Here is a 20,750-nt window from a genome sequence, read left to right as displayed (position 1 = left end):
TGGTCATGCAATTTCAACCATAAATTGGTGCATAAAATTTGTGTACAGATATACATTGTGTAACAACAATTAAGCACTTTACAACTGATAAAACATCTAATCAAATTTTACAACTTACAGTTTCCCCGAATTATATTATGACATGATATAGCTATATATGATATGGCAACATTACCACAATATCGTCATTATTATCCTTTCTCCATCCAAAATGCAGCGCCTCCTCTTTGGCTTCCTTCATAAACAGTGGATTTTTCTCCCCACGCATACTACTTCTCCTGATGGAGGCACTGCAATAGACAGAAAAGTAGGGGAGATAATTCATTGGCAGGGGAGATAATCATCAGTCAGGGGAGATAATCAACAGTCAGGCGGGAAAATCAACTGTCAGGGGTCAACATGATCATCAGAAATAGAGGGGATATTTTGAAAAGTAAGGAAGTAGATAGGATATATATTCAGCCATATCACCGAGGTTTAAATGAGTTCAAGATAATAAAGAGGAAAACAAAACTCTACAGCACAATTTCTAACATAAATAAAGCAAAATAATGAGGAACACAATATTCCAAACCAACTCCCCTATGTACAGCTAAATCATGTGTTTAGTTCGTAAACAATCATCACATATGTAACACGAGATCTGATGTCAGTACTGACACCAGTTATCATGTTATAACATCGGTACAGTACTGACACCAGTTATCATGTTATAACATTGGTACAGTACCGACACCAGTTATTATGTTATAACATTGTACAGTACTGACACCAGTTATCATGTTATAACATTGGTACAGTACTGACACCAGTTATTATGTTATAACATTGGTACAGTACTGACACCAGTTATCATGTTATAACATTGGTACAGTACTGACACCAGTTATCATGTTATAACATTGGTACAGTACCGACACCAGTTATCATGTTATAACATTGTACAGTACTGACACCAGTTATTATGTTATAACATTGGTACAGTACTGACACCAGTTATCATGTTATAACATTGGTACAGTACCGACACCAGTTATCATGTTATAACATTGGTACAGTACTGACACCAGTTATTATGTTATAACATTGGTACAGTACCGACACCAGTTATCATGTTATAACATTGGTACAGTACCGACACCAGTTATTATGTTATAACATTGGTACAGTACTGACACCAGTTATCATGTTATAACATTGGTACAGTACTGACACCAGTTATCATGTTATAACATTGGTACAGTACCGACACCAGTTATCATGTTATAACATTGGTACAGTACTGACACCAGTTATCATGTTATAACATTGTACAGTACTGACACCAGTTATCATGTTATAACATTGTACAGTACTGACACCAGTTATCATGTTATAACATTGTACAGTACCGACACCAGTTATCATGTTATAACATTGGTACAGTACCGACACCAGTTATCATGTTATAACATTGGTACATTTCTGACACCAGTTATCATGTTATAACATTGGTACAGTACTGACACCAGTTATTATGTTAAAACATTGGTACAGTACTGACACCAGTTATTATGTTATAACATTGGTACAGTACTGACACCAGTTATCATGTTATAACATTGTACAGTACTGACACCAGTTATCATGTTATAACATTGGTACAGTACTGACACCAGTTATCATGTTATAACATTGTACAGTACTGACACCAGTTATCATGTTATAACATTGGTACAGTACTGACACCAGTTATCATGTTATAACATTGGTACAGTACTGACACCAGTTATCATGTTATAACATTGGTACAGTACTGACACCAGTTATCATGTTATAACATTGGTACAGTACCGACACCAGTTATCATGTTATAACATTGGTACAGTACTGACACCAGTTATCATGTTATAACATTGGTACAGTACAGTACCAACACCAGTTATCATGTTATAACATTGGTACAGTACCGACACCAGTTATCATGTTATAACATTGTACAGTACTGACACCAGTTATCATGTTATAACATTGTACAGTACTGACACCAGTTATCATGTTATAACATTGGTACAGTACCGACACCAGTTATCATGTTATAACATTGGTACAGTACTGACACCAGTTATCATGTTATAACATTGTACAGTACTGACACCAGTTATCATGTTATAACATTGGTACAGTACTGACACCAGTTATCATGTTATAACATTGTACAGTACCGACACCAGTTATCATGTTATAACATTGTACAGTACCGACACCAGTTATCATGTTATAACATTGTACAGTACTGACACCAGTTATTATGTTATAACATTGTACAGTACCGACACCAGTTATCATGTTATAACATTGGTACAGTACCGACACCAGTTATCATGTTATAACATTGTACAGTACTGACACCAGTTATTATGTTATAACATTGGTACAGTACCGACACCAGTTATCATGTTATAACATTGTACAGTACTGACACCAGTTATCATGTTATAACATTGTACAGTACCGACACCAGTTTTCATGTTATAACATTGGTACAGTACTGACACCAGTTATCATGTTATAACATTGTACAGTACTGACACCAGTTATCATGTTATAACATTGGTACAGTACCGACACCAGTTATCATGTTATAACATTGTACAGTACTGACACCAGTTATCATGTTATAACATTGGTACAGTACTGACACCAGTTATCATGTTATAACATAGTACAGTACCGACACCAGCTATCATATTATAACATTGGTACAGTACCGACACCAGTTATCATGTTATAACATTGTACAGTACTGACACCAGTTATCATGTTATAACATTGTACAGTACTGACACCAGTTATTATGTTATAACATTGTACAGTACCGACACCAGTTATCATGTTATAACATTGGTACAGTACCGACACCAGTTATCATGTTATAACATTGGTACAGTACTGACACCAGTTATCATGTTATAACATTGGTACAGTACTGACACCTGTTATCATGTTATAACATTGTACAGTACTGACACCAGTTATCATGTTATAACATTGGTACAGTACTGACACCAGTTATCATGTTATAACATTGTACAGTACTGACACCAGTTATCATGTTATAACATTGTACAGTACTGACACCAGGTCTCATGTTATAACATTGGTACAGTAATGACACCATGACATATCAAATTTTATCTAAAGTTAATTCAGGTTAATATATTGAACAAACCAAAAAAATACATGCAAAAAGTATACATGGTAAATATATGAATGATATATATAAAATCTATTATATACACACTGTATTTTGAGTGTACTAGAATAAGCTAACAATTCTGTAAAACAAGTCCCTGATTGTGTAAATATTTATATGGAATATCTAAATATATACCAGAGATTATAGTTTATATTAGTATAATACTACACAAAAAACTTATTTACACATAATCAGAAAATAATGTTGATGGGCTGCATTCAAATTCATCTATTTTTCTTCTTTGAATTGTTTGAAGTTTTATTTGGTGATAAAACATACAATTGTACAGATTATGTATATAAAATTACCCTCCGTTGTTATCACGGGTTAATTAGTAATGCCTCCTGACATGGTTCAGTTTCAGGGAATAAAGAACAACCAAAGGCAGAGTCCTCAAACTTTTTTTCTAACTTAACTAAAAGCTTATATTAAATATTCTAGCATACAGTTATATGAATACAATTAACATGCAAGTCTTTAGTATGGAACACTTATATAAAAATTGTAATAAAAAAAAAAAACACAAGAAGACCCAATCTCAGTAATTATTATAATGCAGTTAGTAACTTAGCTATCAATTGTAATCAGAAGCTGTAACAACCTTGAAACCATGGGTACTGATAATTGAGCCAATCAGAACACTGCAAATCTACAGCATAATGTGTTCCACTATGGGTTACTACCTGAGGTGCTGTTCTTGGTTTGCTCCCTTATGTCTGAAAGAAATAGTCCCTCTATTGTATGAGCATATTGTACTTAATGGTTAAAAACAGTGAGAGGTATGTGCTTTATGTTTGTGTTAAAGAAAATATTAAAGTTATAAATGCATGATAGTAAAACATAACCACATTTTCTTATATCCAGTTATTTTGAAATTTCAATCAAAATTTTGATCTTTTTCCACATGTATGCATTTCAAAGTTCTGATTTAAGTATTATTTTACATTTACTTTTTTAAACATGTATGTCCTCCATGTATTTTAAATGCACTAGCCATTGTAAATATAGGGTGCAATATGCACTTTTTTTGTTTTATTTTTTTTATATTTCTGTTGAACACAGATATGCTAACCAAGAGTTACGTAGACCTGGGGAAACTACCCACCATCTTTAGGGAGACCCGGGGAGACAAGCCACCATCATTATGGAGACCAGGGGACACTACTGACAACCATGGTCATGAAGACCATGGGAGACTACCCACCATCTTTAGGGAGACCAGGGGAGACAACCCACCATCATTATGGAGACCAGGGGACACTACTGACAACCATGGTCACCAGGAGACCAGCGCACAATACCCACCATCTTTAGGGAGACCAGGGGAGACAACCCACCATCATTATGGAGACCAGGGGACACTACTGACAACCATGGTCACCAGGAGACCAGCGAACAATACCCACCATCTTTAGGGAGACCAGGGGAGACTACCCACCATCTTAAGCGAGACCAGGGGAGACAACCTACCATTATTACGGAGACCAGGGGAGACTACCCACCATCATTACAGAGACCAGGGGAGACTCCCCACCATCATTACAGAGACCGGGGTAGACTACCCACCATCATTACAGAGACCAGGGTAGACTACCCACCATCATTACAGAGACCGGGGTAGACTACCCACCATCATTACAGAGACCAGGGTAGACTACCCACCATCATTACAGAGACCGGGGTAGACTACCCACCATCATTACAGAGACCAGGGGAGACTACCCACCATCATTACAGAGACCAGGGGAGACTACCCACCATCATTACAGAGACCAGGGGAGACTACCCACCATCATTACAGAGACCGGGGTAGACTACCCACCATCATTACAGAGACCAGGGGAGACTACCCACCATCATTATAGAGACCGGGGTAGACTACCCACCATCATTACAGAGACTAGGGGAGACTACCCACCATCATTACAGAGACCAGGGGAGACTACCCACCATCATTACAGAGACCGGGGGAGACTACCCACCATCATTACAGAGACTAGGGGAGACTACCCACCATCATTACAGAGACTAGGGGAGACTACCCACCATCATTACAGAGACCAGGGGAGACTACCCACCATCATTACAGAGACCAGGGGAGACTATCCACTATCATAACAGAGACCGGGGGAGACTACCCACCATCATTACAGAGACTAGGGGAGACTACCCACCATCATTACAGAGAAAGGAGGAGACTACCCACCATCATTACAGAGACCAGGGGAGACTACCCACCATCATTACAGAGACCGGGGGAGACTACCCACCATCATTACAGAGACCAGGGGAGACTACCCACCATCATTACAGAGACTAGGGGAGACTACCCACCATCATTACAGAGACCAGGGGAGACTACCCACCATCATTACAGAGACCGGGGTAGACTACCCACCATCATTACAGAGACCAGGGGAGACTACCCACCATCATTACAGAGACCAGGGGAGACTACCCACCATCATCACAGAGACCGGGGGAGACTACCCACCATCATCACAGAGACCGGGGGAGACTACCCACCATCATTACAGAGACCGGGGGAGACTACCCACCATCATTACAGAGACTAGGGGAGACTACCTACCATCATTACAGAGACCGGGGGAGACTACCCACCATCATTACAGAGACCAGGGGAGACTACCTACCATCATTACAGAGACCAGGGGAGACTACCCACCATCATTACAGAGACCGGGGTAGACTACCCACCATCATTACAGAGACTAGGGGAGACTACCCACCATCATTACAGAGACCAGGGGAGACTACCCACCATCATTACAGAGACCAGGGGAGACTACCCACCATCATTACAGAGACTAGGGGAGACTACCCACCATCATTACAGAGACTAGGGGAGACTACCCACCATCATTACAGAGACCAGGGGAGACTACCCACCATCATTACAGAGACCAGGGGAGACTACCCACCATCATTACAGAGACCAGGGGAGACTACCCACCATCATTACAGAGACCAGGGGAGACTACCCACCATCTTTAGGGAGACTAGGGGAGACTACCCACCACAGTTATGGAGACCAGGGGAGACTATCCATCATCGTTACCTAAAAAGGTTTATCATTACCAGCACGGCTTAAATACGGTTATCTGGGGGTTTTTTTTATCTTGCACTCAGAGTCAAAAATTCTGATCTGCTGTACAGACTTAACATGAAATACCCCTTTTTTAACTCTGTTTTTCCGCCTATACGACACATAAGAGATCTAATTCTTCATTGTTGAAATCTATCATAGCTGCAAGCAGACACTTTTGCTAAGAGCTTTATACACACTAACTTCATTCCATATCATTCTATCAACATGTTACTTTTCATTGCCTAACCAATTTAATCTTCAGAACTGATGTTTTATTTTCTATCCCATCATTTCATATGTTCAAAAGAATTGTTTAGAAAATACCTATTTATGAAACAATGCTCCTAAGAATTACATTAATAAAAATAAAATAAGAAGAAAAATCTAGACATTTAAATGCAGTGAAATTCTCTGAACAGTTAAAAACAAGCATGCAAGGATAATAATTATGGCATACAATATTTAATATGAAACAAAATAAAATAAATCATTTTAAAACCTAATTAAAATTAGACACAAGGCGAAATCTGTCACACATACACAAGATGTATAATAGGAAATCACACGCAAGACACCTACACGTAATTAAAACACATACATGTACATTAATTTAAAATAAGGACCTAGAATTACAACATTCGTTTGCCATATATCTATTCTATGTATCATGAAATATTATGAAATATATCTTCATTAGTTAAGACATAGAGTTGTTGAGAAGGTTTCATTTTTAACTTCACTTAAAATGTAATAACAAAGTTTCTGGGGAGATAATGCAATTGCTACTGTAAAATAAATGTAATATGCATGCATTTCTACAATTAGAATTAAAGTGAGGCAATATCTCATTACAACTTAAATTATCAAATATCTCATGGGAAACAAAGTCAAAAACAAAACCACGAAAAAAGTTGAACAGACAATGCAGACAGACTTGGCTACCCTTTAGTACAAACATACTTGAGGAGTAATGGGTCTAAAGTGCCGTAGGCGGAGTATATCTTACATATCCGTACTGACTAGTAATTAACTTTGATTGACATTTGACCCATACAATTCCACAGAGAGCCCATGCAACCTTATTAAGAGGTAGGTTTGACCCTTGACCCCAGTATTTACTGCTGCTATACTCAAAATCAATCTCTCCCAGAAATATTCCACCATCCTCTAACTACCTGACCCTAACCAACATGGGCGGGTTCAGAAACAAACCTCGGTCACATTATGTAGTAAAACTATGATTTCATCTTCTTTTCTCTTCTTACTACCCACTGAATAGCGATGTGGTTTTAACAAAATATAAAATTAAAATGGCAGTTATATATGTAACGATCTGTAATGTCATGAGATGACAAAGAAATGAACTGCTTTAGACTATTTTTCTCTTTCAGTAAAAATTGATTTACCATGGCCTGTTGACTGCTGATTGATTACAGTTAGCAAATCTCGTTCCTTAATACTCCGAGATGACAAATATATAACATCAATCATGGAATGAGTCCTCTAGAGATTTTGGCAAGCAAACTTTTCTGACAATAATCTGTACCTTTTACTTTCCACACAAGGAGCCCACATCTTCCTAAGATATATCCCTGAGATCAAATGCATAATGATAGAGACATTTACAAAAACCAGTGTTGCACAGGGAGAGATGGATTCCAAAGACCTTCAAACAATTAATACTATCTTTATCACCTAATGATGACACGTATGACATTGGAACTTTAAAGGTCAACTGGTTATCTTCAGTAATTTTTTTTTATGGTTGTCATGGTAATCTGCTACACTACCCAATATAGGCTCATTATACGCCATATATCCGACAGATGTGTACACCCTAACATATTGTTCACTTAAAAGTCTGGACTTGACATTATGTGACCTTCACAATCACCTTCAAATGTACAAAGGAAATTCTGTATACCACCATTTATACTAAATAAATTCAGATGAAATGAATTTAGTTTTTTACATCTATAGCCACTTTCAAAGAAAATCCTAAAAGAGTACAGACAAAAGTAGTATTTTTACTCGGAAATGTTTTTTCATGTCACATTTATAACTATTGACCATATGCCAGAAGCCTTGAGCTGTCCTACCCTGTTAACAAGGGTCTGACACACTGTATACGAATCTTCTCTCGACAGCAAACAGTGAATACAGACAACTGATGTAGTGTTATAGATATGCATTGGAATCAATGTCGCTAGAATGTTTGTGTTGTATGTGCGACTTTGGGGTGTTTATCCCCAGCTAATAGTGGGCTGTCTGGTAAAAAGTCCACATCACCAGACCAATATATTGTGGCCAATTTCTAAACACAAGTATTTTTCCCCTGAGCTGATCTGAGCTTGGTTGATAAGCACACAGACCATACCAGTCTGTCAGACTCTATATCACAAATCTCTCCAAGTTGAGGCAGTCCTGGTTGGACCAGGCGGGCCCTGGGGGCCTTAAATTTCTCTTTATCACTTAATAGCTCAGACAGAGTTTGGGCATTAGCAGGCATTATAGACTACTTCAAAGTCCAGGAAAACCAAGTTTTTACAATCTTTTTTTTTTAATCTGCTTGCCTATTACTGTGGATTGGCATCAGTGTCTATCAATATTGGAAATAATCTTTAAATAATTGTTTTTACTAGAGCAGACTTTGATTAAGACCACTCGATCCTGCAAGTATGAAACCCCAAAATAAATGTTTGTTTTTTTGTTGTTTTTTTTTTAGATAAAAAGATATTGTAAATTTCATAATATTAAAATCTATATAAAAAAGAATATCACCAGGTAGAATCAGAAGCCACTGACCAAGTGAAATGTTCCGGTACAAGAATTACAAACATGCAGCTTTCCATATATGGTATACGTAATAACAATTGTCTACCTTTCCATATATGGTATACGTAATAACAATTGTCTACCTTTCCATATATGGTATACGTAATAACAATTGTCAACCTTTCCATATATGGTATACGTAATTACAATCGTCTTCCTTTCCATATATGGTATACGTAATTACAATCGTCTTCCTTTATCTCCATGAACATCTGTCCGTCTCCATATATACATATTATACTGGCTAAACTCTCCCAATATGTAATACTTGTGTTTCATTGATAAACAACGGCTAACAGATAACTGGCAAGGCAAACTCCAGGGATCACTTACAAAGCAGCAAATCAATGTGGGAGTTACCTGCCCCTGTTTTGTGGGGAACAGTTATCTCCCTTGCATAACTCCAGATAAGGTTAAGTTAATAAACTACTATTTTATCCTGTAATAAGCCCAGGGGACCAACAACAATGAAATGCCATTTGTCAGTAACATGGTATGGGCTGGATTGTCACATCAAATAGCATTTAAAATTTGAAATACAGTAAGTTTTTCTCAGATTTACTTGTAACAATTGTCAAATTACTGGATCCAAGTACAATAATTAACGATCACTCTAACTTTGATCTCAAAACATATCAAATTAATTTCAAAGCGTTTTCGTCGGAGTACTGCTACATGATTAGGGCTGCTTGGTTTATGACAACAGGGAATTAACAGGAGATGACTGGGTATTTACCTCATATACGAAGTGGCTGTATACACATATAATATACATAGAAAATCCATCTGTTTTGGTTCACAAGATTACTTGTAAATTCATTAAGTTATATGATTCTGATACATTGATTTTGTTGCCAAAATCAACACAGTGATTCATATACATATTAGAAAAGGTCTTGGTGTAACAAAAAATTTCTTTGAAAAATATCAATAAGAAAAGTTTCTCAGGGTATAGCACTAAAACCATAAGTAAATCCATATCCTTCCTGTATACAGCCACCTTCGTGTAATGGTAGAGGTACAGATCGTACATATTATATAGCTCAATGGTCCAGTAAATAGAGATCAAACTAGAATTAAAATGTGCTTTCTTTCTTCATATAAATTTCAATATTAGCAAGCTGAAAAATTATATTCTTTTGAAAAAATTGGCATTTTTATTATACAAATGTACTTGAAACAACGACTTTCTCCCCAATAATTCACCTATAAGTCTACATAGCCAGCATTGTAGACTAATGTATGATGAATTCCTCTAGGACAGACAAAATTTGCTGAGAGAGGTTGAATCTGCAATATGAGTGGCTATATTTGAAGTTTACCGAGTCACATGCCATTGAACTATAGTGTCTAGCGAGGTAAAGGCAAGGTAAATGATGAAGGAAGGCCTCAGGTTAGGATGAACTTGCACTTACAAATCTGACGCAGCACAGGAATCCTTTTGAAAATTAATCACATGCAGATGCTACTCTCATTTAAAGGAAGTCTGCTTCACAAAGCTGTTGAGTGAATCTGTCATAGTCTCTTTATGCTCACAGTTTTGGCTCGTTAACAAGATTTCAAGTGTGATTTCAGACCATCATTTTGAATACTTTTAAGATATTGTCAATTTTTTATTTCATTGAATAAGAACACAGTATGTGAGCAGAAAGCCTGAATCTCTAAGGAATTCGTCAATCACAGAGATCTTTATTCACAGTTCTAGCCAAGAGATTAGTGATCTACCTCAGTCAGCGGTATAAAACAAGTTCATCCTAGCCTGTAAATGAGGGGTGAATGAGGGGATACCTGTGTGGTTTGTCACTCAGAGAGGTACTGGAACTATATAATGAGGCGGAACTATTAGAGAAGCTGAAAAAAAAAAAAAACCAAAACTACCATTATCAAAGGGAGACCACTCCATTAAATACTGTCATAGAATATATAAAAAGTTCAGGACAAAATATAAATTCATCTTTCATTTTGGAGAAGTTTTCTTCTTTATAATGTATTTTATTCTCACTGTGACATTCATGTAGAACAGATAGATTTTCTAATTGTTTTTATTCATTTGTATTTATTTTAAAGTCATCTTTTCTGAACGATTTGACAAACACTAACGAAATTCTTTTATTTGACATCATACCTCATTAAAAAAAATACCTTAAGAATCTGCTGTAGTAATTTATAAAACACCACCTGTCTAAAGTTACAAAATAATTGTAAAACTTAATTCTTTTATAGTTTCTCTAACTGATATATCATTCATTTGATAAAATTTTCAACAAGAAAAAAATTTAAACAAGTTTTTCACTTCTAATATTTCTACAGAATGTTTTTACACCGATGACATCTCTACAGAAAGATTGTATGTACAATATCTCTATCCATAGATTTTAAGTGTATAACATCTCTATACAAAAGATTTTATCGTGTATGACATCTCTACACAAAGAGTTTATCGTGTATGACATCTCTACACAAAGATTTCATTGTGTATGACATCTCTACACAAAGAGTCTATTGTGTATGACATCTCTACACAAAGAGTCTATCATGTATGACATCTCTACACAAAGAGTTTATCGTGTATGACATCTCTACACAAAGAGTCTATTGTGTATGACATCTCTACACAAAGAGTTTATCGTGTATGACATCTCTACACAAAGAGTTTATCGTGTATGACATCTCTACACAAAGAGTCTATCATGTATGACATCTCTACACAAAGAGTCTATCGTGTATGACATCTCTACACAAAGGGTTTATCGTGTATGACATCTCTACACAAAGAGTCTATCGTGTATGACATCTCTACACAAAGAGTTTATCGTGTATGACATCTCTACACAAAGAGTCTATCGTGTATGACATCTCTACACAAAGAGTTTATCGTGTATGACATACCTGTACAAAGATTTCATCGTGTATGACATCTCTACACAAAGAGTCTATCGTGTATGACATCTCTACACAAAGAGTTTATCGTGTATGACATCTCTACACACTATGTATGTCAAAGATACAGACAGAAATGGGGAATAAGGAAGATGTAATCAAAATGAATGAACAATATATATACCAGGTATTTGTTTACATAAGAACAAGGCTTCCAGATAAATATCAAATTTATCTTGATACATACACTACAAGATAGGTGTTGAGTAATCATTAGACAAAAGCTATTACTACAGAGTATCAGAAAGCAAGCAAGATCAAATATATATACATTGTGCTATTAGTCGACATACAAAGTATCAAATATATATACATTGTGCTATTAGTCGACATACAAAGTATCAAATATATATACATTGTGCTATTAGTCGACATACAAAGTATGTATATATGCTTGTAAAAGTACAGGTTGAAAAATAATGTACATGCAATAATATAAAAATACAGGATAAAAGATACGAAATAAAAGTTTTGTGTTTTGAACCTTTCAGAGATCCAAATGAAATAATTGTTCTGTGTTTATTGTACCTAACGGAGTAAGTGTCTTCACAGTCGACTCGCTCATCTCTACAGTAATTTTACAACACAAAAAGATTTAAGTTCACAGGTTTAACACTCTAACTAATGGACTCATGATTTAGCTCTCAATATATCTTATAAGACATAAAAGCATAACCAATTCCCCCCTTATATCATTACAACAGTGGATTATTTGTTAATGACCTGATCAGTGGAAGTGTCTTCTTCACTACTTCAAATTATGCTAACAAGGAAAAGCTTTAAGGCGGTAAGTATTCCATCTGTGTTTCTTTGAAAAAAACAACAACCCATTATTAACTGTTTTGGACCAAATTGCACCATTAGCAGTAGGAGAGATGAGTCAACAGCGAGTATTAATATATAAAGAAACTAGTATGTAAAATGTCCTATTATGTAATGTTACTCACGTGGAAGAGGTACCCCTAAAACAAGAAACGCCCCCTAGAAATCATTTACTTTCCTAGGATACGTACAGAGCTCTACTCACTATTTCTACAAAATTAAATGGTTAAAAACTAACATAAAAATAAGATTTTATATATCAATTGTAAAGTCTTTCATTAATTTTATTTTTTTCATTCAAACACTTTTTTCCACATCAAAATAGACAGAATTTCTATTTCTAATTCAAAATATTAAAAAATGGAATGTTTAAAAAAAAAAAAAAAAGATAATCTGTTATTTTAATGGTTTAATGATGAAATAAAAAAGGATGATTATAATAAATTGATGAAAAGTTCTGCAAAATGTCAAAGCAAAATATTGGAAACCATATTACAATGATAAAGTGCATTTCTATAATATCTAGACAGGCAGCCAGACAGGACAAAAAATCTAAATGATTTGCTGGAAGCTTGACAGCGTTTAGTGATACTGGACTATATCTGTTTATATAATCAACATGCATACACTTGGTAGGGTTATTTACAGTCCCAAGTCACAGCCGTGGATAATATAACATTTTAGAGAGGTCACTGGGCAGTGCTTACATGTATGGAGTAACCATGGTTATTAAACTAGGACATTCTATGAGCAATATCAATTGACTGCTCCAATAGCTTTTGATTATGATCAATCTCAGATTGATGTCAAGATTAATTAATATATGAATATCCTATACATAGCAGCCAATTTCTGTTCTGTTGAGATAATATCATTATATCAGAATTCTAAACTGAACATTATAACTCAATGATGATGTGATTGTCAGATCTAGTAATATAAAAAAATCTATAAACCAGCATAAAATATTGTCTGATCGAGATATAATGTTATGCCAATTATCAGCTAAATAAAACTGTACCAATAAAGAAGAGGTTATTACCGTCTCCATGGAAACATACATGTAGAAAATTCCCCTGCAGGTAAATCCTGCAGTGGTGACCGAACCGTACAGGTACGCTACATGTTAGATCCAAATAATGACAGCGTACTATCCAGGTAATAATGCCAGCACCACGAACCAGCTGACCAGCTATACTTACGATCTTGTGTTGTGTTTATGTCGTCGGACATTGTCTTTGGATCGACTGGCTTTGTTGTTCTCTATCTCATCCTTCATGTCTAGGATCTTCTGTTTTATTTCAGCGTCCTCACACAAATCTGTAACATTACACACACTTTATTCAATAATAATCTTTATTTCAGCATCCTCACACAAATATGTAACATTACACACACTTTATTCCATAACAATCTTTATCTCAGCATCTCACACAAATTTCTTACATTACACATAAACTGTACTTTATTCCATAGCAATCTTTAATGTTTTCAGACATTTGACAGATATGTGTATATCTATAAATCGTGGATATTTATATTCCATCTATCCTTTTAAAAGTTTACTAATTCTCTTTCTCCTGTCAACCAGAAATGGTTTGGTATTGATTAGCGTCCTATCAGCATTTCAGGTCATTAAAGGATGGCCAACCAGAAATTTAAATGTTCCTGTCACCACTTAAAATGATTTACTACAGAATAAAATTTCTAAACATAAATTAGACAAATGTTGTTTAGAGTTTAAAAACAATCAGGGCCCAGTTGTTCAAAAGGTGATTAGCTTAATCACTTGTAAATGAAAATCTCATTTCCCCTTTACTTCAAAACCCGAGTGTGTGTAGTCCTTAAAACAGGCAGGTAGGAAGAAACTGAGGAGTGATATAATTTCATAAAGTTTTGTCAAGTTAGTTTTACTAGAAAAGATTTTATCAGGATTTTAAAACTGTTGTTAAACTGTGATTAGCCTAATCACCTTTTAAACAACTGTACCCAATAGGGTATAATATGCCAATTACCAGGTTATTTGGAATTTTACACACTGTACGTATATACAATGAAAACGTTACTCTATCCGGATGCTGAACTCATTTAAATACTGTAAATAAATATTTTTTTGAGTCTCTTTGCCTGATGTTTCTCTATATGAGGCAAAAAAATCAAACGTCATTCACAAAGATCTTACCAAAAGGAGTCTCGCCATTTTTGGATTTAGAGTCAATATCGGCACCATTCCTTACTAGTAGTTCTATCATTTCAGGCTGAAATTAAAAACCGTGACAGGATACACAATCAAAGCTATGAAAAGCATTGCAGATTTCATTAGATTATTAATAACCTATGAATTTTGTAGAGATGACCTTTGACCTTGATTATTCTTAGATTTCCTTGCAAGTAATTCAATAACATTAATAGTGCTTCAAAAGATATTTTTAAAAACATTTTAACTTATGTATCACCTACTTTCAATTTGCAAGAAAATACATTACAAAATTTCTGATATAATATACTATCGTTAACAAATTTCTCATGAATTGGTGACATTTTAAACTAAGGGAGATAACTCTACCTGAAGCCAACAAGCTGCAGCATGGATTGGTTGCCACGAGTCCCGGTCTCTCATATCCACAGAAACATGATGATCCAACAGAAATTCAGCTACATGTATGAAGCCATTGGCAGCTGCGATGTGGAGCTGAAAAAAATTTACCATTCCATAATTTATTCTTTTCCATGATTAGTTGACAGGATAATTTATTCTTTTCCATGATTAGTTGACAGGATCATTTTTTGTTTTGGATGCATGTTCATGAATCTTCAAAATTTCACCGACTTCAAAATCGCGTAAGCCTATTGTTTAATTAACAATTATTTTCTAAGAATGTAATCTCGCGGGCTCATGTTCACCATACTAGAATAATTTTGCACTACTGACACCATCTAAAACCAAAAAACTCAATCATTTTGTCGCAGTGCTCTATCAATCGAATGACCATTGTAATTAAGGAAGATTCAGCTGTAATCCTTTTCTAATTTAGGAGAAAGTGGCACATTACTGTTCAAGTAAAGCATATGAGGTAATCAAAATGCATCAGAGAACTCTTTCTGGCCCGATTCAGCTTTGTATACTTATATAATTATCAATTATCAAATTCTAAACTGAAATGAATTTTTAAATCTCTGCTTCCAAATACGTTGTTACCTAATTGTTACGAACATTATAAGATATCTACATTCATATTTATAATGCCAATTATGGTTGCTATGGTAGCCATTTGAAATTTGCGTAAAATAGAAAACTCTGGGTATTTGGTCAATGTTTGCTTGATGTAGTTTTTTTTTGCTTGAAACATAAGTTTTTTTTTGGTTTTGTTTTTGTTTAAGGACATGCCAGGTTTTGGAGGTGCGAGGAAACCGGAGTACCCGGAGAAAAACCAACGGCCTAGAGTCAGTACCTGGCAACTGACCCACATAGGTTTCGAACTTGTGACCCAGAGGTGGAGGGCTAGTGATAAAGTGTTGGGACACCTTAACCACTCGGCCACCGCGTGCGGCCCCATAAACATCAGGTACCATCCTCAAGTATATCAAAGGGGAATCTGTTACAATCTAACAATGTGTAAGCACTGATAATGTCTTCAGAGAAATACAAATTTTCTCAAGACTGAATAAAAAATCTGTGAAATAAAAGTCACTCGATCTATTTGCTGCAGTAAAATTTGATTTACAGATGAATTTACTGTAGCTTGCCATTAAACAAATTATCTGAAAATACCAGTTACAAACTTAACTATAGTAAATGTCACTTGTAATAATTACCCTATGAAAAAGCCGTCAGGAAAAAGTTAGATAACTGGTCCGACAGGATTTTTACAGGCTCGCAAAAAGTTCCGAGAGCTTTAAAAAAGTTGAAGTCAATGTCCCACATATCTTCTTACTTTTTAAATTTTTTTGAAGTTGCATGTACTGTTAGTATAATTCTGTGATTAAGATATTAAACTTTACTGTTAAAGTAAACAGACCTAGCTGAGTTATAACTTAACTGATTATCATTCATCAGGATAAAAACAATCTGACATCTCAGGTTGTACAGTAGACAAAATCAAATTCCGTACACATTTATATCCCACTAATACAAGGTAGAAGTGTATTGAAGATTTATGTATGGATAAAACTAAACAGAAATTTGAAAAACAACAACAGCTGGTTTAAATAGACATGTTGAAATCAAATGGATAAGGCAAGCATGTACATGGAATGCAACAACTTGTGACTTGACTTAGTCAGCATTCCCCAGGTACATTTTAAACAACCCAAAAACTGTAGGTTCTTTTTAATACCTGAATACCAATTATTCAAGAAAAAATGTGTTTTGTTAAACTAATCATTGAAAAAATACAACATGCACAAAAAAGTAAGCTTAAAACTGCAATAAATATCTTTTACAGTTGTATTTTATGGTTCCAGTGACCTTTTCTCCATACATTTTCTATCCTCTCTTACGATATCTTCATGTATTTACATCAGATTTACATAGACCTACTTACAGGAGTTGTACCGTTCTCTGTGTAATACTCCAAGTTGCCATTCTGAGAGACAATGTACTCCATATCTTTTAACATTTCTTTCTCTGCTATCAATCTGGTATCATCTATCTCTTCCTGCGTGATGCCTGGTGATCAAAAACATATTAAATGCATTACAGACAGAAAAAAAAAATTGCTCAAGTCTCCCTGGAGTTTGTGATAAGAGTCTCAGAAACAGGAGTTTAAAAGCTGGGCGGGGAATGGGGGTGGGAGGTGGGGGGGTGGGGGGTGACTAAAGGACTGAAACATAGGGATACACTACAATGTATAGAGACATTCACTTCAAGGTATGGAGACATAGGGATACACTTCAATGTGTGGAGACATAGGGATACACTTCAATGTATGGAGACATAGGGATACACTTCAATGTATGGAGACATAGGGATACACTTCAATGTATGGAGACAGGGATACACTTCAATGTATGGAGACATAGGGATACACTTCAATGTATGGAGACAGGGATACACTTCAATGTATGGAGATGGAGGGAGACATAGGGATACACTACAATGTATAGAGACATTCACTTCAATGTATGGAGACATAGGGATACACTTCAATGTATGGAGACATAGGGATACACTTCAATGTATGGAGACATAGGGATACACTTCAATGTATGGAGACAGGGATACACGTCAATGTATGGAGACAGGGATACACTTCAATGTATGGAGATGGAGGGAGACATAGGGATACACTACAATGTATAGAGACATTCACTTCAAGGTATGGAGACATAGGGATACACTTCAATGTATGGAGACATAGGGATACACTTCAATGTATGGAGACAGGGATACACTTCAATGTATGGAGATGGAGGGAGACATAGGGATACACTACAATGTATAGAGACATTCACTTCAAGGTATGGAGACATAGGGATACACTTCAATGTATGGAGACATAGGGATACACTTCAATGTATGGAGACATAGGGATACACTTCAATGTATGGAGACACAGGGATACACTTCAAAGTATGGAGACATAGGGATACACTTCAATGTATGGAGACAGAGATACACTTCAATGTATGGAGACATAGGGATACACTTCAATGTATGGAGACACAGGGATACACTTCAATGTGTGGAGACATAGGGATACACTTCAATGTATGGAGACAGGGATACACTTCAATGTGTGGAGACATAGGGATACACTTCAATGTATGGAGACATAGGGATACACTTCAATGTGTGGAGACAGAGATACACTTCAATGTATGGAGACAGGGATACACTTCAATGTATGGACACACAGGGATACACTTCAATGCGTGAAGACATAGGGATACACTTCAATGTATGGAGATATAGGGATACACTTCAATGCGTGAAGACATAGGGATACACTTCAATGTATGGAGACATAGGGATACACTTCAAAGTGTGGAGACATAGGGATACACTTCAATGTATGGAGACAGGGATACACTTCAATGTATGGAGATGGAGACATAGGGATACACTTCAATGTATGGAGACATAGGGATACACTTCAATGTATGGAGACATAGGGATACACTTCAATGTATGGAGACAGAGATACACTTCAATGTATGGAGACATAGGAATATACTTCAATGTATGGAGACAGAGATACACTTCAATGTATGGAGATAGAGATACACTTCAATGTATGGAGACATAGGGATACACTTCAATGTATGGAGACACAGGGATACACTTCAATGTATGGAGACATAAGGATACACTTCAATGTATGGAGACATAGGAATACACTTCAATGTATGGAGACACAGGGATACACTTCAATGTGTGGAGACATAGGGATACACTTCAATGTATGGAGACATAAGGATACACTTCAATGCGTGAAGACATAGGGATACACTTCAATGTATGGAGACATAGGGATACACTTCAATGTATGGAGACATAGGGATACACTTCAATGTATGGAGACATAGATACATTTCAATGTATGGAGACATAGGGATACACTTCAATGTATGGAGACATAGGGATACACTCCAATGTATGGAGACATAGGGATACACTTCAATGTATGGAGACATAGGGATACACTTCAATGTATGGAGACATAGGAATACACTTCAATGTATGGAGACATAGGGATACACTCCAATGTATGGAGACATAGGGATACACTTCAATGTATGGAGACAGGGATACACTTCAATGTGTGGAGACATAGGGATATACTTCAATGTATGGAGACATAGGAATACACTTCAATGTATGGAGACAGGGATAGACTTCAATGTATGGAGACAGGGATACACTTCAATGTATAAAGACATAGGGATACACTTCAATGTATGGAGACATAGGGATACACTTCAATGTATGGAGACATAGGAATACACTTCAATGTATGGAGACATAGGGATACACTCCAATGTATGGAGACATAGGGATAGACTTCAATTATGGAGACAGGGATACACTTCAATGTGTGGAGACATAGGGATATACTTCAATGTATAGAGACATAGGGATACACTTCAATGTGTGGAGACATAGGGATACACTTCAATGTATGGAGACAGGGATACACTTCAATGTGTGGAGACATAGGGATAGACTTCAATGTATGGAGACATAGGGATACACTTCAATGTATGGAGATGGAGACATAGGGATACACTTCAATGTATGGAGACATAGGGATACACTTCAATGTATGGAGACAGAGATACACTCCAATGTGTGGAGACAGGTATACACTTCAATGTATGGAGACATAGGGATACACTTCAATGTGTGGAGACATAGGAATACACTTCAATGTATGGAGACATATTAATACACTTCAATGTATGGAGACACTTTGACATTGGAATACAGTATAATATTTGTAAACAAGGGGAAACACCTTCCAGTTTATGGTTTAATTACAGTTAGAAAGCATTTACTATCATGATAATGTTAACACAAATAACAAGCATAAAACACAGAATATGTTGTGCTGCCTCCCAACTTTTCCATAGAGAATTACATGTTCATTGTATGGAAAATTGTTCACAAATATGCATCAAACAAAACACCCTCCACAAAGCTATTCGATCAATTTACTTCGTTTCTCAATGACTGCCACAGATGTAGAGTAAAACAAATGCCCCATATAATTCTGCTCAATTACAGTTGGCCACAGAAAGCTAGTGTTTCCACACTAGAATCATAGCTCCTGTATTAACCACTTGAGCTGGAGGGCCACTCCAACC

The 20,750-nt window shown here is 36.0% G+C and overlaps 1 protein-coding gene across 10 annotated transcripts in view; it reads right to left on the bottom strand.

Moving 5' to 3' along the window:
* The window catches only part of LOC117338242 (protein phosphatase 1 regulatory subunit 16A-like), a 94,033-nt gene that overhangs the window by 7,805 nt on the left and 65,478 nt on the right, over positions 1 to 20,750 (bottom strand). For 4 of the 10 annotated variants that reach the window (XR_004534991.1, XM_033899504.1, XM_033899505.1 and 1 more), the window contains exons 6-13: positions 17,489 to 17,613; positions 15,511 to 15,636; positions 15,127 to 15,202; positions 14,147 to 14,264; positions 13,070 to 13,084; positions 10,971 to 11,033; positions 3,922 to 3,954; positions 176 to 290 (exon numbers count right to left, since the gene is read on the bottom strand). Coding sequence is in view for 9 of the 10 variants with exons in the window: in XM_033899504.1 (XP_033755395.1) it covers positions 176 to 290; positions 3,922 to 3,954; positions 10,971 to 11,033; positions 13,070 to 13,084; positions 14,147 to 14,264; positions 15,127 to 15,202; positions 15,511 to 15,636; positions 17,489 to 17,613 (671 nt within the window). In the remaining variant the exon portion in view is untranslated. The remainder of the gene's footprint in view (positions 1 to 175; positions 291 to 3,921; positions 3,955 to 10,970; positions 11,034 to 13,069; positions 13,085 to 14,146; positions 14,265 to 15,126; positions 15,203 to 15,510; positions 15,637 to 17,488; positions 17,614 to 20,750) is intronic. The other 6 variants (XM_033899509.1, XM_033899507.1, XM_033899512.1 and 3 more) reach the window with 6 other exon arrangements.

The sequence above is a fragment of the Pecten maximus genome, chromosome 11 (assembly GCF_902652985.1).
Source record: "Pecten maximus chromosome 11, xPecMax1.1, whole genome shotgun sequence".
In the NCBI taxonomy this organism is placed as follows: domain Eukaryota; kingdom Metazoa; phylum Mollusca; class Bivalvia; order Pectinida; family Pectinidae; genus Pecten; species Pecten maximus.
The sequence above is the reverse complement of the archived record's forward strand: the minus strand, read 5'-3'. Positions and strand labels throughout refer to the sequence as shown.